The sequence below is a fragment of the Colius striatus genome, chromosome 6, assembly GCF_028858725.1.
Source record: "Colius striatus isolate bColStr4 chromosome 6, bColStr4.1.hap1, whole genome shotgun sequence".
NCBI lineage: Eukaryota > Metazoa > Chordata > Aves > Coliiformes > Coliidae > Colius > Colius striatus.
Window position 1 is genome coordinate 5,584,972 of NC_084764.1, and position 25,549 is coordinate 5,610,520.

Consider the following 25,549-nt stretch of genomic DNA (forward strand, 5'->3'; position numbering starts at 1 on the left):
TGTGAAAGTGCCGCGGCGGACACCCAGACACCTCCCTCCCTCCCTCCCCCCGCCCGCAGCGGATGAAAACAAACAGCGGCGGCGATGGCGGCGCGGCGGAGGCCGCGGCTCTGAAGGCAGAGGCAGCCCGATCCCCGGCGCCGGCCCCGCGGCCCCACAGGCGCTGACACCCGCGGCGGAGCCCGCCGGCCGCCTGCCTGACCGATCTCCGCCGGCTGACCGGCCCCTGCCGGCCCGGACCCCAGGAGGAGGAGGAGAAGGGCCACTGACTGGAGCCCCAAGGCGGCCGCGCGGCCCCTGAGGCTTGGAGGCGCCGGTACCGAGCCGGGGGCCGCGGGGATCCCCCGCCCCTTCCCGTGCCCGTGCGGGGCGCTGAGGAGACGCCGGGACACGGCGGGGGAGCGGGGCTGCGGGCCCCTCCTGGGCAGCCGGGCCCCCGGAGGCCCGGGATGAGCCGCCGCGCCGCCAGCACTGCCGCCCCCTCGCAGGTACCGCGGCCGCGCCGGGGCTGCCGGGAGGGCCGCGCCGCGGCGGGGCTCCGGGGCGCTCCCGGGGGAGGGGATCGACACGCGCGGCTGAAGCCTTTGGCTGCGGCTCCGCGGCTCCGTTTTACTCTCGCTTCGCCGCTCGGTAAAGCCGGGGTGTGCAGCAGCCGTGCGGGGCGACGGCTGGGCTTTGTTTTCCTGGCGCCCGGTGACTGTCCGTGGACATGGGAAGGATGTGGCGTGCTTTAAATATCACCAAGCGGTGCCGTTTAAAATCGAAACGCTTCAGAGCGTGTTAGAGATGGTAGAACTTGAGATGCCATGGTCTAGTTTTCCTGTAACATGGCTGTTAGGAAAGATCCGGGGTTTACCTATCATCACATCTTTCTCTCCTGCTGGAGCTGTGGCTCTTGGGGTGCAGCCAGAGTCATTCCAGACTCGGGAAGCAGAGACATCACCTGTCTCAGGGAGCAGGTAGAAAAGGGACACGATGGCCTAAGCCTACAGACCTCTAAAGTGTTGTGACTAGACACAATGTAAGGGGGAAAAAACACAGTAAATTACTGCCTTAGCTGAAAATGTCAGCTATGCAAAGTGAAGTTTAGAGCATCTCCCAATTATTGCTGGAGTGGCCTGACCTGGTGGAACCCTCCTTCTTGTGGCAAGAAATAAGTCATTCAGATGAGCCAGGCTGTATTTAGATGTCCAGAAGGGTCACACAGGATCACCCTGTTTTGCTTAAATGGTGGTGTATACTCTCAACCCTTCCCAAGATGTATTCAATGGAGGAGTTGAGGCTTGGTGATTGTATGGGAGGCTGTAGTACAGGGTACACAGAAGCAGATTCTAGCCTAGTTCTGTATACTTTGGCCTGACAAACAAAAAGAGGGGATGGACCTTTGAACTGACACAGTTTCTTAGAGAAGTACAGAATGTCAATGCCAGCCAACAGGAATGACTTGATGCTGTTGTTTTCAAGCCAGTGGAGGTGGCAGTGCTGACTTTAGTATTTCCTAAGCTGGATTGGTTGTGAAGTAAATCTCTTTCCTGTTCTGCTTTCCATTTCATTGGAATCTTTATATCAAGTGAACAGTTCTAGAAACTGCTCTCTCAAAAAAATCCATAAACTTCAGAGAATGAGAGTGACACACTTGACATACAGAACTGTTCCCTCCCTCTCCCTCACCCCAAGTTTCTGACTAACCTACTAAGAAGGCAAAATGGAGGTTAATTTGCAGTAATTGTAGGATACTGGGGCTTGACTTGTAGGGCCAGCCTGGAAACAGAGCTGCCTTTACAGAGATCTTTTTATAGTCGCTTATTAATGTGCTCAAAATACCTGCTTGCAGTGGAGCTTCGTGGTCGTTGAAGGGGGTGTTCTAGGAAAGTTTTCTTGGCAGTCAAGCCTATTTATCAAAGGCATTCTATTAAAAGCTTCAGAAACTTGCACGTGCTTCCTGTTTAGCTGCATGATTCAATGTGGCTTTTCTGGAGCTTCACAGAGGAGATCCTCAGAGATTGGATTGGAGTCCTGTGTTATACAAAGGAAGAGTGGTAGGAACAAGGAGCCTGATCTGGGGGGCACAGTCAGGTAACTGGGCTCGTGCAGCTGGGCTAAGAGCTGTCCACAGCCCTCTCCTTACAGCAGCAACCCTTCTTCTTTCCTCCTTTTGGTCTTTTTAATGTTACTCTGGGATGATAGGAGCCATGAGTAATTCTTTTGCATTGATAAATATCTATCTGAAAGGAAAGCTTGATGACTCCACATTGTGACACAGAGTGAAATCTCAGAGGAGGGAGGTGTCAGAAGCAGCCTGGATATACTTTCCCCAGCCTGGCATATGCCAGGTGCTTCTGCTCCTTCCCTATTTGTGTACGTGAGTCAGACTGATGGACACACCAAAGCCCCACGTAGGAAGCACGTGCTGTACTGCAGGTGTTCCGAGGTGTTGCTGTGTACCCGTGGTGTGCCTGGCTTCCAGGAATCTGCAGGCAGTGGTGTGCTGGGAGCTGTAGTTTCTCCAGAGGGGAGGGCTCTTGCAGTTCATTGCGTCATGCAAATAGGGTGCCGGCAAGCTGGGCTGTGCTGCTCCTTGGCGAATACAAATAAGAGCACCTAAGGCAAAATGCTTAGAGGTTAAACTGCTGGATAAGCCTGGTATTCACTCCTGCCTAAGCCTGGTATTCTCTGCTTCACAGCCTTGTGAGAAAGGATAAAACCTTAGTCAATAGACCCATGGGGCAGTTCTCCTTTGAACATCTGCCTCTGATGTTTCTGTTTGGAGGAGAGTGGAGACAAAGGCATACAAATAAAGGCAACAGCATGAAAATAGGTGATGCAGGAAGAGTTTGTGAACACTACAGATAGAGATGTTGCAGGAGGAATCCCAGTTCCACTGCAGCAGGGTAGGAGCATAAAGCTCTCCTTCTTTGAACCCTGAATCTCAGACAGGTGGCAGTTTCTCTCCTCCCTAGAGATATTTGGGTGTGTAGTCTTTGGATCTAATTCCTACCCTGCACAGAGAACTATGCTGATGATCTGCTCTCTATCTGTTCCTAACAGACCAGTGAGCTTAACACTTTCCATTAGCTCCTGAATGCCTTGCAGTAGTCCATACCAGAATTCTTTTCCAGCTCCATAAGGCAAATGTAGGTGCTTCATTTGACACCTCTCCTACATCATCAGGGTACATATATGTATACACACACATATATAGATACACAGACATTTCCTTGATCCTTTCTCCAGGGCTCACACAGAAATGCCCTCTCACTTCTTTTCACGTTACAAGCTGACTTGATTTCTCCTGCTGTTTAAATGCCAGCATTCCCTTCGCTGAGAAAAAGATGTTGGGTTTTTGTTAATGAAGCCTTTTATTGCCCATATCAGCCAGGTTTTGTGGTAACTTTCAGATCCTCTCAACCCCTAAAGTGCTTTGCTTAAGTCAAAAGAATAACGACAGGTCATTCTCACCTCATGGGGGTTTTGTGTAGTGGGAAGCTTCTCTACTAAAAGGTAATTTTTTTAAGCTAGAGTGCTGCATCAATTAGACACCCAGACTTCCTTTTGCATCCCCACCCCCAGAGAAAAGATCCCTAACCTCTGTCTAGTGGAGGTAAAGGCAGGGAAAGAAAGTATCATACTTTTGATGAGGAGATTGAAATGGACAAAGATAATCTGATAATGCATCTCATGTTGAGTTCTCAAATTAAATTGTCTTCTGTACTGAGAACAGGGCAGCACTAGGAGATGCAGTTTGAATGTAGCCTGGGAACTTTTCCACATTACGTGTCCTTAGAGTCATTCAGAAGGCAGCACTCTTCTCTACAAAATGCAGTGCCCTTATCTCACTGCCTAAAACATAACAGCAGTAAATGCCATTGGAGGTAAAGTGAGATATTTGAAGGAGAAGCTCTGCGTGTCTGTAGTCACTAAAGAGTCTGTGATGTTTTCTTTGTGAACAGGGCTGGTAGCCCCTTTGTCCTGCCTAGCATAAATAGTGTACCTTCCTCCAAGTTCAGGCTGCTTAAAGCTCCAAGGCTGAGTAGAGCAGCTGTCTGCAAGGCAGCTGCAGCGTTCCAGTGATGAGCAGGCCTCTCCTAAATACCTGCTGTTGGACAAGCTGCTTCAGGCTGGCCAGCTCTCCCAAAACAAAAACAGCACCAGGAATTAAGGGAATTAATACTGTGAAGGCTTATGAGCAAAAAATACAATTAATGCTGCTAATTAAGGCATTCCTCCCCAGTGTCTCTAGATGGTTATTAACTTACACAGGAAGAGTCTGAGAGACAGACAAAGTGGGATTTATCCCAAGCCAGAAAGTTCATTATATTGCTAGAAACAATTGGATTTTGAGAAACACAGGTTCTAGAATCCAGTCAGTATGATGAGGAGGTGTTTGGGAGGGGGTTATTGTTTTCTCTTTTTAATTAAGCTATCCAAATTGGAGAACTGATTCCCAGTTCTAATCATGAGCCTACTTCATTGTTTATTTTCTAGTATCTTTTGCTCTGACAAGATAAACTTCGTACCTCACCCACTCCCCAAAGTTCCTGGCATGGCAGGATTTTGGCAGGCAGAGGCCTTTTGAATCTTTGTTCATTTGTTTCTTTCAGGGCAGCCTCTAATGGCAAGATACTTTGAAACCTTGGAATCCAAACAGAAAACTGAAGGAAGAGTTAATTCTCATTCTCTCTGCTGTGTTTCAGATTGCCATATGCAATGGACACTGATCTCAGTTCCCAGGACAGGAAGGACCTGGACAAGTTCATCAAATTTTTTGCTTTAAAGGTAACTTTTTCTCCTGTGGGCAAATGCCTTCATTCCTGTTTAACAAAAGCCATTCTTGCTGTGGCTGGAGTAACAAGGTTGGTGTTTAGGTCTTGTTTGTTTGCTTTACTAAAGGCATCAGCAAGAAAAGCTGATGTCAAATTCAGGGGATTCCTGAGAATAATTGGAAAAAACACCTTTTCTACCTTCAGATCCTCTTGTTTCCCCCAGAAGTAGAATCAGTTACAAGCACTTTGCACCTCTCTGACCTTTGGGCTCCTATCAACACATCCAACCATGCAGCTGTTAGTATCTTCAGTTGGACCCCACTCTTTCTATTCAGCCTACCTAAGTTTTTATATCTCATCCAAAAGCAATAATACCAGAATGTTCTTTTGAGTTATGCTGACATGTAGCTTTAAGATTTAGCCTCACTTGGTACATAAATGCAAGCAGATAGTCTGACACCAGGTATGTTCAAAATCTACAGTCACCTGACTTTTGTTTAGGTGTCCACATTCAGGATTTAGTTGTAAATTTTGATGCAGTATTACTGAAAACTCTGCAGCTCCTGATTGCAAAATTGACTTGTGGTTTAACCCCAAGCAGCAAGTAAGCACTGCACAGCCAGTCACCCACTGCCCCCACTCCCAGTGGCCTGGGGAGATCCAGGGGGAAAAAACCCCTAAATTTAGTTTAGTTTAGTTATTAAAACTAAAATATAACAATAACAACAATAATAATAACAACAGTAATATTATACCATTCAGTAAGATCTTGATTGGCTCAAGAGTTGAGCAGAGGAACCTTTTGAGGTTCAACAAGGGCAAGTGTACCTGGGGAGGAACCAGGACAAGCAGGGGGTGACCTGCTGAGAGCAGCTCCAGGAGAGGGACCTGGGAGTGCTGGTTGATAGATAACAAACTAACCATGAGCCAGCAATGGGCCCTCGTGGGCAAGAAGGTTCTCCTCCTCCTCTACTCTGCCCTGATGAGGCCTCATCTGGAGTCCTGTGTCCAGTTCTGGGCTCCCCAGCTCAAGAGGGACAGAGAACTGCTGGAGAGAGGCCAGCACAGGGACAGCAAGATGATCAGGGGAATGGAGCATCTTCCTTATGAGGAAAGGCTGTGCGACCTGGTGCTGTTAAGCCTGGAGAAGACTGAGGGAGAACATCATTAACACTTAAAAGTACCTAGAGGGTGGGTGTCAGGAGGATGGGGTGACACTTGTTTCTCTAGTGCCCAGCAACAGGATTGGTGGTAATTGGTATAAGCTGGAACACAAAAAGTTCCACTTGAACACAAGAAGCTTGTTTGGTGCTGAAGTGAGGGAGCCCTGGCACAGGCTGCCCAGGGAGGGTGTGGAGGCTCCTGCTCTGGAGGTTTCCAAGCCCGCCTCGTCCTGCTGGAGGGGAACCTGCTTTAGCAGGAGCTTGGGCTGGATAAACTCTAGAGATCCCTTACAACCCCCATCACTCTGTGATTCTGTGATTTAATAGTAATAATTGTGATGAAAAGGAATATAACAAAGAGAGAAATAAAACCCAAGAGAACACAAGTGATGCCCAATGCAGTTGCTCACCACGTGGTGACCAATCATGCCCAAGAAGCAATTCCCTCTCCCTGCCAGCTCCCCCCAGTTGATACACAGGGCATGACCCTCTAGGGTATGGAATAGCCCTTTGGCTGGTTCAGATAAAGTGTCCTGGCCAATATCCTCCCAGCTGCTTGTGCACCTCCTCACTGGCAGTGCAGGGTGAGAGGAAGAAAAGGCTTTGATGCTGCATGAGCACTGCTCAGCTGTGACCAAATCATTCCTGGGTTATCAATATTCTTTTCAGCATAAACCCAAAAGGTAGCTCTGTAGCAGATACTAGGAAGAAAATTAACTCTATCTCAGCCAAAACCAGGACATCATGTTATTACAGAGATTGGTCAGCTTAAGGTGATTTTCTGTCTGAAGTACATTTAGCTGGTGCTTGTAGTAAACTGGTTAGACTCGAAGATTTGCACAGCAGACTCTACTTCTCTACATCCTAGTCAGCCCTTGCACTTTTTTTGCTTGGTATCTGTCTGATTTAGGTTTTGAACTGAGGGTTTTGCTGAGCTCAAAACATAAGTGTGGTCTCTTCTCATTTCTGTTCCAGACGGTACAAGTAATTGTCCAGGCCCGACTTGGAGAGAAAATCTGCACCCGATCTTCCTCCTCCCCAACAGGCTCTGACTGGGTAAAAGCATGGTTTTTAAAGCAACTGTTGGGGTTTGTGTGTGTGTGTGAGAACACAATTGAGTTGTTTTAGTCTCCTGCAGACTAGAATAACGGTTGATAGAGTAAGATTGTATTGGATTGTGTTTCATTGGAGGTGGTGTTTTTGTTGTTCTCCTGCAACATGTCACTCTGAGCTTTTAAGGGTTGATTGGAGGAGAGAGAAATGATACTTCTCAGCAGCTCCTGGAGCTGAGGTGCATTTCCAAGATCTGCTGTGTGTGATGAGTTCTCTTCTGTCAGAAAGTTTGCAACTCTGCAAATCAGGAATTTGTAGTAACAGGCTTTATAAAAGATGAGGAGACTCAAGAGACTCTGTGGGTGAAGACAGGACTCAAGCAAGGGGAAAATGTGATTTTTATGGCAGGATCAAGAAAAACATCTGAATTAGCAGCCAAAGAAATATGAAAAGCCTGAGCTCATCTGGGAATTTTCTGTTCAATAAATATTTCAGGGGACACTGACCTAGTTATGAGTCTGTCTGCAGTGCACCATGAGGCAGTTTTTCAACTCAAAAAAACTGAATCATCTCTTTCATCCTGCAGTTCAACTTGGCAATCAAAGATATACCAGAGGTTACTCATGAAGCAAAGAAAGCCCTGGCAGGCCAACTACCTGCTGTTGGACGCTCTATGTGCGTGGAGATTTCCCTCAAAACCTCAGAGGTGAGAACTGACTCAAAAGAGATGCCACTTTTAAATTGGAATCTTAAGTCACCTAAATCACCTCTCTCCTGCCCTAAAGTCCAAGACAATGTGAAAATGTCTCTAGTTATAAAGCTAGGTAGTGTGCTAATGAAAAGAAATGGATTGTTTAACAGAAGCAACTCACTGCAAAGATCTGAGGCCAAAACCACAAATGATAGAGCAGCAAGACTGAGTTTCTTAGACCATTAAGAGCTTTGCCATTGTGAGAAAGGTATTCCCTCACATGTGCTGATTGTGCTGTGAGACTTACAGTGCATTTCTCTGCTGTTGCATTGCAAGAAAGTGGGAGTGAGGAGAAACATCTTCCTTGAGGGTGGGCAACAGGTCAAGGGAGGTTCTTCTTCCTCTCTGCTCTGCCCTGCTGAGGCCTCATCTGGAGTACTGTGTCCAGTTCTGGGCTCCCCAGCTCAAGAGGGACAGGGAAGTGCTGGAGAGAGTCCAGAGCAGGGACACCAAGATGATCAGGGCACTGGAGCGTCTTTCATATGAGGAAAGGCTGCAGGAACTGGGGCTGTTTATTCTGGAGAAGAGGAGACTGAGGGGTGATCTTATTAACATTTATAAATATCTAAAGGGTGGGTGTCAGGAGGTTGGGACATCCCTTTTTTCTGTGGTACCTAGCAACAGGACAAGGGGTGATGGGATGAAGCTGGAACACAAAAAGTTCCACTTAAACATAAGAAAAAACTATTTCACTGTGAGGTGAGGGAGCCCTGGCACAGGCTGCCCAGAGGGTTGTGGAGGCTCCTTCCTTGGAGGTCTTCAAGACCCACCTGGGCATGTTCCTATGCCACCTGATCTAGGTGACCCTGCTTCTGCAGGGGGGTTGGAGTAGATGATTGCTAAAGGTCCCTTCCAACCCCTACCATTCTGTGATTCTATGATTGAGAGGTGTGGCTGTTGCTGATCATTAATGAGATGTCAAAAACTTCACGTTCTAAAATGAGCCTTTTCTTGCCATCCTTTCTCTGATCCAGGGGGACTCCATGGAGCTGGAAATTTGGTGTCTAGAAATGAATGAAAAGTAAGTGCCTTCTTCACACTTTGCGTGTGTATTTGTTCTAGCTGATGAAATGGGGAATCACGCTCAGTGGGTGCTGATGGATATATCTGCTCTGTGGCCTGGGACACTTCGGAGGGAAGGCCCCTCATTGTCTAGTACAGCAGTCAAACTGTTCAATATTGGTATCGAGAAAATCAACCAGTGATTTGATCAGCTTGGTCTAGTGGGACGAGTCCCTGCTCATGGCAGGAGAGTTGGGACGAGATGGTGTCTAAGGTCTCTTCCAACTCAAACTATTCTATGGTTCTACAATTCTTCTATTACAGCTGAATACCAGAATTCATATACTCAGTAATAACAAATGTTTTTAATAGTGAAAAGCTGTTTCTGTCTAGTAGAATGCTGCATGGTATTTTCCAGCAATCCTACAAGAAGTGACTGAAGTAGAACTCTCAGCTGTTTGGTCAACAACAGGCAGCCACATTGGGGCTTTATCATTTTGGCAGCAAAATTGATCTTAAACAACTGGCCCAGACTCATTTTGATTTGTTTTTTTTTTAAATGACAAACCCAGCAAACAAACAACTTAGTTGGGAACAAAAGACTCATGATTTCCTTTGTGTTCTCCAGGTGTGACAAAGAAATCAAGGTCTCATACACCGTGTACAACCGGCTCTCTCTGCTGCTCAAGTCTCTGCTCGCTATAACCAGGGTAACTCCAGCCTACAGACTCTCAAGGAAACAAGGCCATGAATATGTAATATTGTACAGGTAAGGCAGAATATGAAATTCACTGTGAGGTGAGGGAGCCCTGGCACAGGCTGCCCAGGGAGGGTGTGGAGGCTCCTTCCTTGGAGGTCTTCAAGACCCATCCGAACGTGTTCCTATGTGACCTGATCTAGGTGGACCTGATTGGGCAGGGGGGTTGGACTGGATGACCTCTACAGGTCTCTTCCAACCCCTACCATTCTGTGATTCTATGATTCCCCATTTGGAATGCAAACAGCAGAGACTCTAGACTTGCTCAGTGCAGCTGCAAACATGGTAAAAGAAGATGAGCGATAATAAATTGAAATGATTTGGATTTAACTGGTTCTGATCAATGACAGAAGAGATGTTGCTAGCCTCTGAGCTAGCCTCTTGATGGCTCTGTCTGAGCCATTGAAAGAAGAGCAAGGCACAGGCTGTGAAGTACTGTTGTTTGCCTGCTGGGTTGAGAAAAGTAACAAAAAATCTGCTTGCAGCACTGGTTAAATGGCTTATTAGCACCCAGTTGTTCAGTGTCTGGGCTGTGCTGGATAAATGCCCACCTGCATTGTGCTTAACTGCAGTGTATATTTTTGCAGTGTAGATTCAGACTTTCTCCTGCTGTTTCGTTTTAAAAATACATCCTCAGCTCCACCTCCTTTAGCTCATGCAATTTACTCATCCAAATACTGAGTTCAACTCTAACCTCTGAGATCTGTCTGGCCTGTGATCCATGGCTGTTATCTGCCAGTCTTTGGTTTTAGCTTTGAGAAGGGTCTTTGACTTGTTTGCATAAGATGGTTCTAAATCTCAGGTTTGTTGTTGTTGGCACAGCTGAGAACTTCAAAAGAAATCCCAGCCACTTCTTCATTTTTGCCTTCATTGCTGGTTTGGCACTTAAGAGCAGGTCTCTTTACAACACAGTTTTACATGGTGTTGATGAGCATCAGCTTTTAGACTCAGACCCATTCATGAAATTTATATCACTTCACCTTTTGTGCTCTGAATTGTAGACTTGACACAGAGGCTTGAAAAACTTGATTAGATGACAGCTTTCCCTTCCTTTTTACATAGCACATCATCTTCTGGAGTAGCTGGAAGATTTTTCTGAGATGTGCATTCTAGCCACTTCTTTTGGGTTTGGTTTTCTTTTTCCTAAAGAGGAAAAGCAGTTCCAGCCTTTCAACTCATAAAATGAAATAAGGGATAAGGATAATTACAGCATAATGTACCCAATGGACCTAATACCTCTCCTTTTCCTTTTCCTGCAGGATATATTTTGGTGAAGTGCAACTGAGTGGCTTGGGAGAAGGTACGACTAGGTGACACACACAAACTACAGCAGAACTGTTTTCCATACTGGCTAGCCACTTATTACTATTCCTAAGTGCCATGAGGAAAACTGAGTTTGAGGTTTACAGATGCTTTTTAATCTAGATCTACCAGTGCAGGCTGATGTCATTAGGTGAGAGGTATAATGGTGGTAGTTTGACAAAATCTAGTGTGGTTGCCATTTTGACTCTAGTGATCAGGATTCCATAGAAGAATATGGAAGTATGTTGATAAGGGGCAGGACTGGTAAGGGAGATCATGATACACTCAGGAAGAAGCAGCACTTCAGAGCAGTATTTTAGACCAAGATAGGAAGCAATGTGAGCCTACCAGATGAAGCCTACCACAGATGAAGCCTACCAGCATAGCAACCTGCTGCTGCTGCTTTGTTACAGTTTCTATGCCTGTCCTTGGAGTTCAGCTTGCAAGGGATAACAGAAGCACTGTACAAATAAGATAAGCTGAGAACAGGAAAGTATGGAAGATAAATCACCAGTGAAACTGATAGTCATTCCTTAACCTTCTAGGTTTCCAGACAGTCCGTGTTGGGACAGTGGGTACCCCGTTGGGCACCATCACTTTGTCCTGTGCCTACAGAATCAACCTGGCTTTCATGTCAACCAGGTGAGAAAATGGCATTGTGCCAGAGACTGTTTATACAATAATAGACTGTTAAACCCTTCCTCTTCCCAGCCCCTAAATCTTCCCCTTCTGCTTATCCTTTCCTGCTGAGATTCTCCTTCATGGAGAATACTCTCCCTCCTGCTTAATTGCTGATGTGTGCTTGGAGTTGCAGGGCTGAATTGTAAAGGTGTTCTGGTCCCATAAACAGACACGAGGGTTTTCTGTGAGGGCACCATGCACTGGGATGAGAGCAGAGAGAAAAAGGCCAATAACACCATTGCTTGTTGCCTTGCAGGCAGTTTGAGAGGACCCCTCCTATCATGGGGATTATCATTGATCACTTTGTGGACCGTCCCTACCCCAGCTCTTCACCCATGCATCCCTGCAATTACAGGTGAGGATATCATGGGCCAGGGTGAAAGTATCAATAACGCACAAGTGCAGAGCCTTTTCCACTCTTTACTGGCTGCATGGGAAGGGAGACAAGAGGATTAGTGTCCATCACATTGATGTGGTTGAACACAGGAGGAAGGGTGACAGTTTTCTCCTCGTGTCTAGAAGACTGAGTGCAGCAAGCCCCCAGCATTGTCCCCAGATTCCTTACAAAAGCACTCGGACACAAAAGGTGTTTAACCTTGGCTTCCTTTGGGAATTTGAAAGTGTAAGAGTTAATGCTACTGTAGAACCACGTGTCCAGAGGCACACATCTCCAGATACTTCCACTGGGGAAAGACCAGAGCTGAGGTTCTCATTATAGACGAGAGGTTTGGCTGCTCTAAAATGCATGTGAGGGCACACAGATTAGGAGCAGTGGTCTTGGTTCTGTCAACATCTAAGCCAGTAGCATTAGCTGGTATAACCAAACCTTCAGTTAAAAAAGAAACAGAGGGAGGTGTTTCTGTGTGGAGGTAGAAGAGCAGAGCCTGGGGAAAATGACAGTTTTCATACTCTGTTTTGCCCAGTTCTGCCAAGCAGATGAGAGTCCTTCATAATTCTCCTTTCAACTCCACCCCAGTACTCTCAACCTCCCTGCAGTGTTTGTCCCAGTGTGCTTTACTGTTTGCTTGCTTTAAGGAAAGGCTTAAAAAAGCTTTTCTTGCTGTTCTAGAGCTGGTGAGGACAATGCTGCAGTATACCCCTCAGTGGAAGATTCCCAGGAAGTGTGTACCACATCTTTTTCCACCTCTCCTCCATCTCAGGTAAGAGAAAACAGGCTCTTTTTACTCTTAGGTAGAGCAATCAGTGTTAGTGTACATACTCCCATATCAGCTACTGTGCAAACAGGCAGCCTCCAGCTGCTCATTAAAATGTAATGTGTGGGTTATTTACATTGTTCATCTCTAACCAGGTTTCACTCAGAGTGTAATTTCAGAGACTGAATTACTGAGAAAGATTGAAAGAACATACTCCTGTAGCTGGGCTGAGAGGTGCTTGAAGAGGATAGCAGCACACTTGCCACACTCACATACCAGTGCTGCAAGAAAAGGAATTCAAGAGATTGAGGCCAGGCAGCTTAAGTAGAGGCAACAGACTGACACTGAGAAAGAAACACTGAAATAGCAGGAAAATGCTTATAGCACAGCCAGAGTTTCTGCCCTGCAGACATGGAAACACAGCAAAAAGACAAAAGCTGCATTTGTTGGACCATCTAAACCTAGCTGGAGGAATAAGTACCAGCAAAGTGGGTCATAGTCCTGAATTGGGAACTTAACAGTCTGTACTCCCACTTCACCATTCCAGCTTCATCTCAGTTTCAAATTGAAAACAAACAGATAACAGTTTCCTCTGAATATCAAACCCCTGAAACTCCAATTCCTCCTCCTTGTACTGTTCTCCTATATCAGACTCCACAGTTCTGTATTTGCAAGACTTGGCCAGATTTGCATTTGCTGTGCAACTTGAAATATTGAGGAATGTCCTGCCTTGTTGTCCAGCCAAGCAGGTGGCTCTAATTCTCTTTAAAGACAATCTAAAGGCTCTGCATTTCTCATGCTGTCCACGTGAAACACACACTGAGGTATCCTTGGACTGCTCTTCCAACCTGAAAGAATTTGCTGTGGGTCTTTCCACTGCTTCAAGAGTATGGCTAGTTTAACAGAATGTATTCTGCTGTATGAATGAGCTTGGGATGCTTCTCTTTGGAAGCATTTTGTGCCAAGTGGATTTTGGGTGACAGGGCATCAGGCAATGTTGAACCCATCAGCCAGCGCTCACGGTAAGTGAGGGAGTAAAGCTTTCCTTGTTCTGCAATACACAGCAAGGGAGATGAGTTTGGGGCCAAGCTGTGGCCTGCCTTTTCACTAAATGGGTTAAATGCAAAAGGTCTCAGAAGGAAATTTCCAGTGGCTTGCTCCTGCCAGTGTTATTTCACAGTAACAGTGGATGTAAATACATTGAAATGGACATTTCCCTGGGGGACTCCAAGCTTTGCTGTCACTGAAGGGGGGGGAAAAGCTTGATGAAACCAGATGAACCTTGAAGATCCACATTAAGTATGAGCCTACATTCTTGCTTTTCCTGTGGCTCAGAGTTGCCATATGCTGTGTGCTGATTTCTAAAGCAACTGCCAGCCTTTGTTCCCACAGTTAGAACTGTAAGGCTGTCTCGGCAGAGTCGGCTCTCAAGTAAATCAGAAGGGAGAAAAGAGGATAATCTCCTTCTCCACCTTTCTAGAGACAAGTGAAAGTGGGGGAAAGCTCTGGGAACTGTGTGGTTCTGTAGGCAAATTGTTCAAATCTCTGCCTGCCTTCCCAGTAAAAATGAGGCCTAAGCTGCATGATACAAGGAACCAGGTGTCACCTTCTCTCTGTGAGCTCACACAGAACATCTCTGGGTCCTGTGGAGTAGCCCAGAATTCAGGAGAAGGTCTGGCCATGGGTTAATACCTAGAAATGAAGCTTTCTTGAAACCAACAACTAGATAGGGAAAAGGCTGGGAGAAGGTCTGGGACTGAGCTAGGTTTGGATGGACCTTTTTGCATTAGCACCATCTTAGAGACAGCGTTTACTTCTGGAGCCTCACTCCTGCTGACAGAGTTCTCTCTTCACATCAGTGTGTTTGAATTGCACCTTGGTCTGGCTCCCCTTTATTCTAAGGGTGCAACCTGCCAAGATATGATCCTTCAGAATGCTGGGAGATGAGGAGTGTGTGAGGATGGAGAGGATTCAAATACATCTCATTTGTGCATTACAAAAAAAACCAAACCCAAACCAACCACACTTTGTCTTTTTCTGGCACCCCCTCAGCCTCCTCCTTGCTAATTGGCTGGTACCAATTCTAATTAGCTGTGGGACAGAGTTTCTGGCAGTTACTTTCTGTCAGTGGGCACTGGAGCCTAAAATATTACCTGTGTTGAGTGGTTCACTGAGACTGGAAAACAGTCAATCCTTGACAAAGCTCCTGGCAGCACTGAGGCTCCTGCTGTGTGTGCATGTGGCTGCTGCAGCCACAGCCTCTTCACTAGAGTTCAGTTCATCCAACTCTTCACAGTTCTTCTCTGAAGCCCTTCTCTCTCTTTCTCTCTCTTTCTCTCTCCCCTTCTCTCTTTTGTTTCCCCTGTGTGTCTGTGTCTGTGCACAGTGTGTTTTTACTGTCACAAAGGCACATTTTCAGACCCCTCCTCCTGTGGTGACGGACACCTTGAAGGTCCCAGTGATGGGACTGGCCTTTTCACATCAAGTGAGTTGTCACTATGCTCTACATGGCCAGACACAGTGCCAACATGACAAGGCAAACACAGGGAAGTACAAAATTGAACCCAAAATGGGCCAGGCATGTTATGGAGACTGGCTGCTCCAGTGCCTTTGCAGATGATGGTCTCCCAAAGGCAGGACCAGTGCCCCTAAATAAATAACAGCTGTTGGAAGGACTGATAGTGAAGGACATTAAAGCATAGTGTGGAGTGTTCTCTCTTAGCAGCCAGTGTCCCTAGAACCTGCACAGTCATTAGTGCCCTGTTCAGATGAACTAGCCTCATGTGACTAAGAGTGCTATTCATCATTCAGACCCCTGTAAGTGATGTCAGTGGGTGCTGCTGGGGGACCACACTGGCTTGATTTCAGCTGGGAAAGGCAAGTGCATTCCCAAAGCCATGTCACAAGGGTTAGCTTCCCACTTCTCTTTCCCTAGTGCATTTATGGGACACTATTTTTTGGCTGAAGCTATTTGAACTGGCCTGGAAGCTCAGCTGGTTTGATGTGCAGTGGGCATGGGTTCAAACAGATGATGATGTGGTTGCTTTAGGGAGGGGAAATATGAAATGTCAGGCCTTTAGTAAGTTGTTTTATCCAGTGTGTGAAACAGCCTGTAGAGCTGAGCTGTCCTGTGACTGTATGTCAGTCACACCTTGCACAGCCTCCTCCTGTGCACGTAGGAAACCAGTTTTCTTGTCAAAGCCCAAACATAGTCCCCTGCAATAAGAACTCTGTAGAGTAATAGTCTTCATTATTGATTGCAATGAAAATCTGGCATCCTTCTGCCAGCCTGATATGCTGTGCTGTGCCTCTGACTCCTGCTGCTTCTTCAGTGACTCATGATTATTCAGACTGTGGGGCATTTCCCCTCCTCTTCCTCTCTCCCCTCCCTTTGCCTTTCTTGTGTTTTCTTTCCCAGCTTTCCAGCTCTCGTCTTTCCTATCAGCCTGCTGCCCTGGGAGTTGGATCAGCTGACATGGGGTATCCTGTACTCTTTGCTGGTGGCTTGAATGCTGCACACCCTCACCAGGTACTTGTAGAGGGTAGAACAAGCGTGGCTGGTACTGCCAACCATTTGTGTCACCTGTGTATGTGAGAGAGGCCTTGAAAGTAGCACGTGCATTGCTGTCCTCTCTGCCAGGAATGAGCAGAATGGAAGGTAGATGTAGAGAAAGCACAACTGGCTCCTCAGCATCCCTGCCTTTGCTTGGGGAAAAACTATGGCAAGAGAGCAGGCAACCAGACCTGTTTGCCTACAGCAGCACATCATTGATGCCAGACTGTGGCTGCCTTGCAGAGCTGCTGCCCCTGGAGCTGCCCAAGCACAGCTCTGTAGCCTACACACAGGACACCCTGACAGTCCATGCTGGCCTGCTTCTGCCTGTTCATCACACAAATGCTGACAGAAGCCATGTTCTGCACGTGGTGCTGCTGCTACAGCAGGGTGTGGCAGACACAGGGATGGCAGAACAGATTCCTTCAGTTGGAAGGGACCTTCAGCAATCATCTAGCCCAAGTGCCTGATGACCAAAAGTTCAAAGCAGGTTAAGGGCATTGTCCAGTTGCCTCTTAAACACTGCCAGGCCTTGGGCATCGACCCCCTCTCTAGGAAGCCTGTTCCAGTGTTTGACCATCCTCTTGGTAAACAAATGCTTCCTATGTCCAGTCTTAAACCTCCCCCAGTGCAGCTTTGAACCTTTCCCATGTGTCCTGTCACTGGTTAGTAGGGAGAAGAGCTGAGCACCTCCCCCTCCACGTCCCCTCCTCATGAGGTTGTAGCACGAGGATATGATTTTTGCTCCTCACCTCCCACTCCTAGAAGCAGAGAACCCATGACCAGAGAGCTCTGCAGTGCAAAACAGGCCTGAAGGGGAGGGGAGTAGGAGAATAAAAAGAGTGTGTGCTGTGGGGATCACCTCCTGTGACACCTGTGTGAGCCTCGCTGGGGCTAGAGCCCAGTCCTACACCACAACCCCTACAACTTAGTCCCTCCATGACAGGATCTGCTCTGCATGGCATTGTGGTGTTGGCCTGAGTTTGAGATGCCTAACTGGGCCCTTCCTCTCTGTCTCAGTTGATGGGTCCAGGCAAAGAGGGGGGAGTCCCCCCGCTGCCCAGCCAGCCAGCACACGGCACCCAAGCTGACCAAGAGAGGATGTGCACCCCGCTGGATGGAGGCCACTACTCAGCAGCTACTCCCTCTAGTAGGTAGGTTGGGGTTGGATGATGCACTTGTGCTAGCCCATTTATAACCCTTGTTAAGGTCAAACTTTTTGGTTTGCCTTCTTTTTCTGTGTTGTTTGTAGCATAACTACTCTCTTTCCATCCCCCAAACAACTAGCAGCTTTCTCTGGGGCTTTTTCAGCCTCCCTCTAAGCAACAGTCTTGCCCATCTCTTACAGCTCCTAGACCCTGAATGTCATTGAGTCCAATCCCTCCCCTCACCCTGCCAAGCCCATCACTAACCCATGGCCCTCAGCACCTCAGCTCCAGGGCTTTGGGATCCCTCCAGGGCTGGGCACTCCCCCAGCTCCCTGGGCAGCCTGGCACAGGGGCTGACACCCCTCTCAGGGAAACAGTTCTGCCTCAGCTCCAATCTAAACCTCCCCTGGGGCAACTTGAGCCCATTTCCTCTTGTTCTACCACTTGTTACTTGGGAGAAGAGACCGACCCACACCTTGCTACAACCTCCTGTCAGGCAGCTGCAGAGTGTGCTCATGTCTCTCCTCAGCCTCCTCTTCTCCAGACTAAACCCCCCCAGCTCCCCCTCATAGAACTTTAGGCACAAGGTTACTTCAAATGAACCAATTCAGCCTCAAGCACTCCTCACTCACCTCCCTCTCAGCTCATTAAATCCATCTCCCTTTTGTTTTGGTCATCATATTTATTTCCTGGGAAGTTGCTCTTGGGGTGCCACAGTTCTGAGGCAAATACCTTCAGCAGATACTCTGCTATGAAGAAACCAAAACCAATAGTTGGACTAGAACTTCCCTGGGTATACTGTCACAGAATCTTAAGGGTTGAAAAGGACCTTGAAAGCTCATCCAGTGCAACCCCCCTGCCAGAGCAGGACCTCCTAGAGTAGGTCACACAGGAACTCGTCCTGTCTAGGCAGTCCTCTCTCCAGAAGACTCAGTCTCTTTTTGTTTGTTTTAAAGTTCTCAGCAGTGTGGGAACTAAAAACAAACCCAAACCACAACAGGTCCTAGAAATACCCAGTAGCCACACAGTGAGTTCTTTACACCAGCAGTGGCTGCAGTGAGGTGTCAGGCTCTGCCTTTGGAACCTGAGTGACAATCCTGCTTCTTGCTCTCACCTCCTGACAGACCTCTGACTGCTCTGTTACTGAAAAAATAACAGTGATGAAGAGGAACTGCTGTGCATGTGCACACTCTGAAGTTAAAAGCCCATCTCCTATTTCAGTTGGCAGCACCTTTGCATCCAACAAAACAGTTTTTGTCTGGCTTTAAGGCAAACTCTGATTCCACAGTGACCCCCTCTCCTTTCGAGCTCATGAGCGAAGAAGAAGGTGTGGGACAAGGACAGAGATTTCTGTTGTCCCTCTTGCAATACCAGGAGCAAACACAGAGAAGTGAAGGAGTTCTGTAAAGCCCTGGGTCTGCCTGGGACTGTTTGGGCCATGAGTCACTAACTGGCTGATTTTCCTCCCCCAGCGAGGACACAGAAACCGTGTCCAACAGCAGCGAGGGGAAGGGTGGCTCCCCACGGGACCTTCTGGAGACCATCTTTATCAGGAAGGTGGGAGCTTTTGTCAACAAACCCATTAACCAGGTAACTAGCAGTGGATCTCCTCAGAGGGCAGCATCACACTCTGCTTCTCTCATCTGGTCCTACACTGAGGAGCAAAAAGCACCCTGCTGGCAGGGCAAGCCCGAGAGTGCCTCTTGCTGCCTTTCCCTACAAGGCCTTGCCACAGGCTTGTTTTTCACACAGTCCTTTAGGGATGTGATACTCCCCTTGAGTCTTGCCAACATCTGCCACTACCACAGCTTCCTAAACTGGGGCAGCTGATAGCAAGCCTCCCTCCTTCGAAGGGGATGTGCAGCAGCGCAGTTCATCCCTGCTGAGCAAGCATTTAAGCTCAGCTAAGGCCTGTCCCTAGACCCTAGGGCTGATCTTCCAGGCCTTTGGGATGGATGAAGGAGAACTGAATGTGTAGCAGTTTGTTAAGCCTTACCTGTGTTAAACAAGATGTGTATTAGCAATCCCACTCCAGGGGATGTACCTGCTTTAGGTAAGCTGAATACAATCTATTTTATGCCTTTTCAATGAGGCTGTCAGCCTCCTGCTTAACTTGGGACAGTTTTTAACAGGCCTGACAATGACTTTCAGTATCCTTTTCTGTGCTGGGTAAGCAGAGCATCTTAGTGAAACTCTGTTTGCTGAATCTCCTCAGGTGACCATGGCCAACTTAGACATTCCTTTTGCCATGTTTGCTCCCAAGAATGTTGAGCTGGAAGATAACGACCCCATGGTAAGCCTCTTCCAGAGGTATAATATGTGCCTTCTCAGCATCCCTTCTGCAAACATCCATGCTGTTCCCTACCTTGAGTACACTGTGGGTTTTGAGCAAAGAACTAGTTGCTCAGATGTGTCTGATTTCCAGAAGTCTCCCACCTTGAGTCTTGAGCTCTCCACACGAGTAACACTGTGTTTGCTGCCCCTGCTGTAGCTTGTGCTTACTGTCCCACCTCCTAATTGCCCCCCACGCCATCAAAACCACACAGAAGGACATGACCAGCAGATCAGTACTCACTGGCTTTGATTTCTTGGGCAGGTCAATCCTCCTGAGTCCCCAGACACTGACTCTCCTCTCCAAGGCAGCTTACACTCAGAGGGCTCCAGCGGCAGCAGCACAGGGAACACCCACGACGACTTTGTGATGATTGACTTTGTAAGTGCCCTCAGCAGTTGCTTTCACTCCCCACCTGCCTCTCATGGGCTTCAGGTGCTGGTACCATGGTCAATGATGTAAGAGCAGTTTTCAGTGGGGGTGGGAAAGACCCATGACAGACAGTCCTCCAACTGCACAGGCACCACCAGCTACAAATGAAATACTCCTTCAGCTCCTTACCAGTGCCTGGCCTCGCTGTCCTCTCTGTAATGCCTCAAGGAGACAGATTCCAAGGAAATGCTCTCTTCCAAGTGCTCAGGCAAACACAGTTCTTCAGTTCTTTAAGCTGCATGGTTGCAGCAACAGTTGTAATGCCAAGGTGTTGATGGTTTACCAGTGCCAAGGTAACTGTAATGCCAGTTACCACTTGTGATGCCAAGGTGTTTATGATTTACCTGAGATGATGGCAAGAGGGGAGCCAGTGCCTCAGAGTGGGAATTAACAGCTGTGTCCTTGCTTCTAGAAACCAGCATTTTCAAAGGATGACATCCTTCCAATGGACCTGGGGACGTTCTACCGGGAGTTTCAGAACCCCCCTCAACTCAGCAGCCTCTCCATTGACATTGGGGCACAGTCCATGGCAGAGGATTTGGTATGGAACACTGACATTTCTCTTGCTGGGACTCCTGTGTCCTTTGTCATGCTCTCCCTATTCCTAGTTTGAAAGAAAAATGGTATCTTCATAGATTCATAGAGCAGTCTGGGTTGGAAGGGGCCTTTAAAGGCCACCTAGCAATGAGCAGGGACATAGAATCATAGAATGGTAGGGTTGGAAGAGACCTTTAGAGATCTTCAACTAGATCAGGTTGCTCAGAGCCCGGTCCAACCTGACCTTTGATGTTTCCAGGGATGGGGCATCTGCCACTTCTCTGGGCAACCTGTGCCAGTGCTTCACCACCCTCATTATAAAAGGTTTCTTCCTTCTGTCTAGTCTGAATCTCCCCCCTTTATTACCCTTTGGCCTGTCCCTACAGGCCCTGCTGAAAAGCTTGTCCTCATCTTTCTTACAAGCTCTCTTTAAGTACTGGAAGGCTGCTCTAAGGTGGCCCTGGAGCCTCCTCTCTCCAGGCTGAAGAACCCCAACTCTCTCAGCCTGTCCTCACAGGAGAGAGGCTGCAGCTCTCGGATCATGAGCCTCCTCTGGACCTGCTCCCCCAGCTCTATGACTTTCCTGTACCTCTCAGAACTGCCCAGAGGAGGTTCCTCCCTCAATACATACCAGACAAAATGTGCATATTTGCAAATGCAAAGAAAACAAACCCTCCTACTGGCATGTCAGAGCTGCTGGCACACCAGGCCCCTGCTGTCCCAGCCTGAGCAGAGGTGAAACCCTGCCGTGGCTGCTGGAAGGCACAGCTGGGGGAGGGATGCACTGAGCTCACAGGTGTTCTCAGGTGCTGTGGGGAAAAATGACTCCCCACGCTGGGAGCTGCCATGGGCTGCTGCAGGCAAGGCCAGGAGCAGGTCAGTGCTGCAGCTGGGCTGTGAATTGCACAAGGCCAGGTCCCAGGGCACCCCCTGTTCCTGCAGAGCAAATGCCCTTCTCAGGGTCACTCACCTGGGGCTGCCTGCATTTGTGCACGTGGCAGAGGGAGCCCAGAGCAGAGGAGAGGGGGTTGCATGACTCAGAACTTTTCACCTTAAGAGTGTGTGTTTGAAGCTTCCTTTTGTCTGCTGTGAATGAGGCCTGATCTGCACCATTCTTTCCCCTCCAGGACTCCTTACCAGAGAAGCTGGCAGTCCACGAGAAGAACGTCAAAGAGTTTGATGCCTTTGTGGAAACCTTGCAGTGAAGCTCTTCTCCTGTCTTGCTGCAGCACTTCTTCCTCCTCAAGGCATCCCAGACAATGACATCAACAGCTAACCTGTATTGCCCCTGCTCTGCCTTCTGTCTCACTTTGACCAGTTCCTTTCAGCACGTGAGCTTTCTTTGGTTGCTCCCTTCAGCAGCAGAACCGGCTCAGCTGCTGCCTTTCCTCAGCTGCACCATGCCCTGCCTGGGCTGCTTTTCCTGCTCAAGGTCAGCTGGCAATTTCAGACTTCAGGAGGGACACAGGAAGTCAACTCCCAACCTATGAAACAAGTTTTCTCCTCAGTCTGTGTTCTGTGTGGAGGGGCTTTGTGAAAAGTTGCCATGTGCTCCCTCCAAAGGTCCTGTGGTGGAAGTTCCCTAGGTAGAGCTGCTTGCTAAGGAGACTTTTTTCCTCCAGTCTCTGATCCTGTTAGAGCATGGAGAGCTTTGGCTCATTTCCAGGGTCCTTGAGTTCAGCAGATCCAGCAGTTTTAAGCCCAGGACATTCACTTCACAGAACAGGGTGTCTCATCCTGACTTCAGCACGAGCACCTGGAGCCCAGGGGAGAGGCAGCAGCTTTGGGACCTCTGTAACACGAGTTGTCTTTTGTCTCCTTGTTGTGTGAGGAGCTGGGTCTCTGCCACAGCCCTTCTGGGGGAGGCTGCTTTCCACATCTCCTTGGCCACCCCAAGGTCACCAGGGGACAGACCTGCACACAGGGGCTGTGCTGATGCTGAGTTCATGGGCTCTGCTTCCCCAGTGCAACTGTACATACCAGGAATCCTATTTCTTTAGGGTTATGTAACTAGGCCAAGATTCTTTCCTCTAACCCTTGCAAACCTTCCTGCTTTATGGTTACTAGGTGATGATCTTAAGACTGAAGAAATATTTATTGCTTTTAAAGGAACCTTTCTGTACAAGGTGTTCATGTGGGACTTTGGGTCCTGGTGCCCTGGATCACTGCAGCCACGTGTGTGCCAGGGAACCCTGCCCAGTGGCACTGGGCTCTCTTTGCAGGACAAATAGCTGAGATGGAGAGATATTTATTTTCTAAGACAGACTTCTAATGTAATGCTCTGGTTTGGGGACTGTGTGTCCATGACATCCAGTCAAAGCCCACGGGTGGAATGAAGTGCACAGAGGAGTGGCAGGGCCTGGGTGGAAAGCTGTGTTGTGGCTGGCAGGGATGAATGTGCAGTGCTCTTCAGCCTTGCAGGAGGCAGCCTCTTTCAAGAAGCACAGGTTTTGGAGGGGAGGGGGGAAGCTCATGGTACTTTGTAATCAGGTGGCTTTTGATGAGCTGAAGCTTTATTTTTGTAAGGATGTGGCTGTGGGCAGTGTGCTGGGCTGGCAGGGCTCTGGGGCTGCTGCATGGCTGTTACCTGATGCAAGGACAGGAGGAGAAACTGTAACACTAAACAGAAATTTAGCTTAAGGTAGGTCTTCCTCTCCTCCTCCCACGTGTAACTAGAATGAGTGACTCCAAGACCCCCTTACTGCCCTAAAGCACTTTGGTTTCTTTCTTTCTCTCTCCAGGAGTGGGGTTGTATTGCCTCAGGACTGAGGAACCAGCTTAACTTCCTTAGGGGGGCTGAGTAACCAGCCTTCTGGCTAGTGCAGTGTGGCAGCTTCTCCAGCTTGGCTGCATTCTGAAAGAGATGGCTGGCACCTGCCAGGGAACCCTCACCTCCTCTCCCAAACACTACTTCAGTGCCACTGCTACAGCAAGGAGCCCAGTTCAGCACAGAGCTTATTGTAAGGTCGGAGCAACACCATGCTTTGAGCTTGACCAGCTTGCAGTGGGAGGCCACATGAGCTCTAAAACTCTAGGTAAGAGCTTTACTGAGGGAAAGCTGCCCACCAGAACATTTCAGGCTAACTCAACCCACTCAACTTCCCAAGCAACCTCACCCAGAAGTTGCTCAGTCCTTACAAAATCAGATGTAGAAACAGTGAAGCAAGCTTCCAAGGTAAAACAGCTCACAGGAGGGTTTAAGTTACATGGGCTTGAACAAAGACTTGATCCCCCCCAGCCAGAGCCACCTTGTTTTACAGGTGGAAGGGGGCAGGAGGTTCTCACCTCTGCTCAGCCAGTTGTAGGAAGCAGCTCACAGCTCACCATCAGCTTTCTCTTCATGGGCCAGTGGTACCACCTGGGCTGAGGTAAAATGCTGGTGGAGGAGAACAGATGAGGTTGACTTCCATGTAGCCAGTGCTACTGCTGTCCTCAGAGAAGCTGTGGAGCTGGCAGCACGCTCACCAGTCCTGCTCAGCCTGGCCAGAAGGTCCCTCGAGCCAAACACTTGTGCTCAGATGTTGATTCAGTTCCTAACTGGGCTCCAGCTCCCACATCTCATGAGGCAGAACATCAGAGTGGCATGGGGTTTGTTTTCTGCTTCAGAAGGCTGGAAGTTTGCCTGTATCTGCTGCTAGTGTTGAGCTGGACAGCCATAGCAATAAAGAGATGCTCTAGGGCTGGCTTAGGTGCCTCTTTTCTGGACATGCCTCAGTCTTCAACATGTAGTTGCTCCATCTGGGCTCTCCAGGGCTCTGACCAGCACAGCAGTGCTCTGCTGCTGGCACCTGCCACACACTGGGGTAGTGAAGGCTGGTGATTTTAGCAGCTGCCTGCTCAGTGCTCCATGAAGGACAGTCTGTATGTAGCTGCTGGTTTCCAGATCCTTTGGGTGAAGGAGAAGGCTCCTCAGTGATATTGTTTTGGGAACTGTCTCCAGTGTACTTCAAGTATTCAGAAAAACTTTCCAATAAAACTTTTATGTAAGCAAAGTTGGTGCTTTAATCCAGGTGCAGTGCCAGGGCTGGCACAGCCCCACCTTCCCTCTCTCCTCCAGGAAACAGGGTGGGCAGAGAGCTGCCCTTAGGCTGCACAGCACGGAGCAGGCTCCAGCAGAGAGGAGGAGGCAGGGGTGTGGTGCTGCTGGAGCAGTCGGCAGGATCCTGGTGAGCTCACTTGAACTGGAAGGAGGGCAGCAAAGAAGGGAGAGGAGAGGTGGCTGAGCTGGGAAGCCAAATGCTCTGGAGCTCCTGAAAAACCCCCAACCACCACCAGCAGAATTTGCACCGTACTTAGGTGCTGCTACATGCCTAAAATGAGCATGGGAATGGCCTGATCTGATGGAAGAGACCTGGAAGATGTGGCAAAAGTAGTGTGGGGATGCCAGCAGCAGGAAATGCTCCTGGTGCCAAGTTGTGCCAGTGCCCTTGTGGCCAAGGCCAGTGGCATCCTGAGGTGTGTTAAGAAGAGTGTGGGCAGCAAGTCAAGGAAGGTTCTGCTCCCCCTCTGCTCTGCCCTGCTGAGGCCTCATCTGAGTCCTGTGTCCAGTTCTGGGCTCCCCAGCTCAAGAGGGACAGGGAACTGCTGGAGAGAGGCCAGCACAGGGACACCAAGATGATCAGGGGGCTGGAGCATCTTCCTTATGAGGAATAAGTACCTAAAGGGTGGGTGTCAGGAGGATGAGGTGACACTTTCTTCTGCAGTGCCTAGTGACAGGACAAGGGGCAATGGGTAGAAGCTGGAACACAAACAGTTGCACTTGAATACAAGGAGAAACTTTGTTGTTGAGGTGAGGGAGCCCTGGCCCAGGGAGGGTGTGGAGGCTCCTGCTCTGCAGGTTCCCAAACCCACCTGGACACGTTCCTGTGTGACCTGCTGGAGGGGAACCTGCTTTAGCAGGGGCTTGGGCTGGATGAGCTCT

General features: G+C 48.6%; 1 protein-coding gene across 3 annotated transcripts; it reads left to right on the forward strand.

Annotated features, from left to right (window-relative positions):
- Window positions 1-38: 38 nt before the first annotated feature.
- Window positions 39-24,620, forward strand: ATG13 (autophagy related 13). Of its 3 annotated transcripts, XM_061997989.1 has the most exons (18): window positions 477-488; window positions 4,695-4,776; window positions 6,902-6,982; window positions 7,566-7,685; window positions 8,705-8,751; window positions 9,361-9,501; window positions 10,749-10,789; window positions 11,337-11,433; window positions 11,729-11,827; window positions 12,542-12,632; window positions 15,013-15,111; window positions 16,045-16,155; window positions 17,200-17,333; window positions 18,800-18,917; window positions 19,543-19,620; window positions 19,924-20,040; window positions 20,504-20,632; window positions 21,756-24,620. In XM_061997989.1, exons 2-18 carry the CDS (start codon window positions 4,708-4,710, stop codon window positions 21,831-21,833), a joined length of 1,650 nt encoding a protein of 549 aa, XP_061853973.1. In that variant the 5' UTR covers window positions 477-488; window positions 4,695-4,707; the 3' UTR covers window positions 21,834-24,620. The 3 variants fall into 3 exon arrangements, with proteins under 3 accessions (XP_061853972.1, XP_061853971.1, XP_061853973.1); XM_061997987.1 differs by lacking the exons at window positions 15,013-15,111; window positions 16,045-16,155 and having other exon boundaries at window positions 40-488; XM_061997988.1 differs by lacking the exons at window positions 11,729-11,827; window positions 15,013-15,111; window positions 16,045-16,155 and having other exon boundaries at window positions 39-488.
- Window positions 24,621-25,549: the final 929 nt, after the last annotated feature.

Excerpts from the sequence above, each read along its gene's own strand:
- ATG13 (XM_061997989.1), top strand. The coding sequence starts at position 4,708 with ATGGACACTGATCTCAGTTCCCAGGACAGGAAGGACCTGGACAAGTTC. Across the intron at positions 8,752-9,360 it reads TGTCTAGAAATGAATGAAAA|GTGTGACAAAGAAATCAAGG; the intron begins GTAAGTGCCTTC and ends TGTGTTCTCCAG. Across the intron at positions 11,828-12,541 it reads ATGCATCCCTGCAATTACAG|AGCTGGTGAGGACAATGCTG; the intron begins GTGAGGATATCA and ends TTGCTGTTCTAG.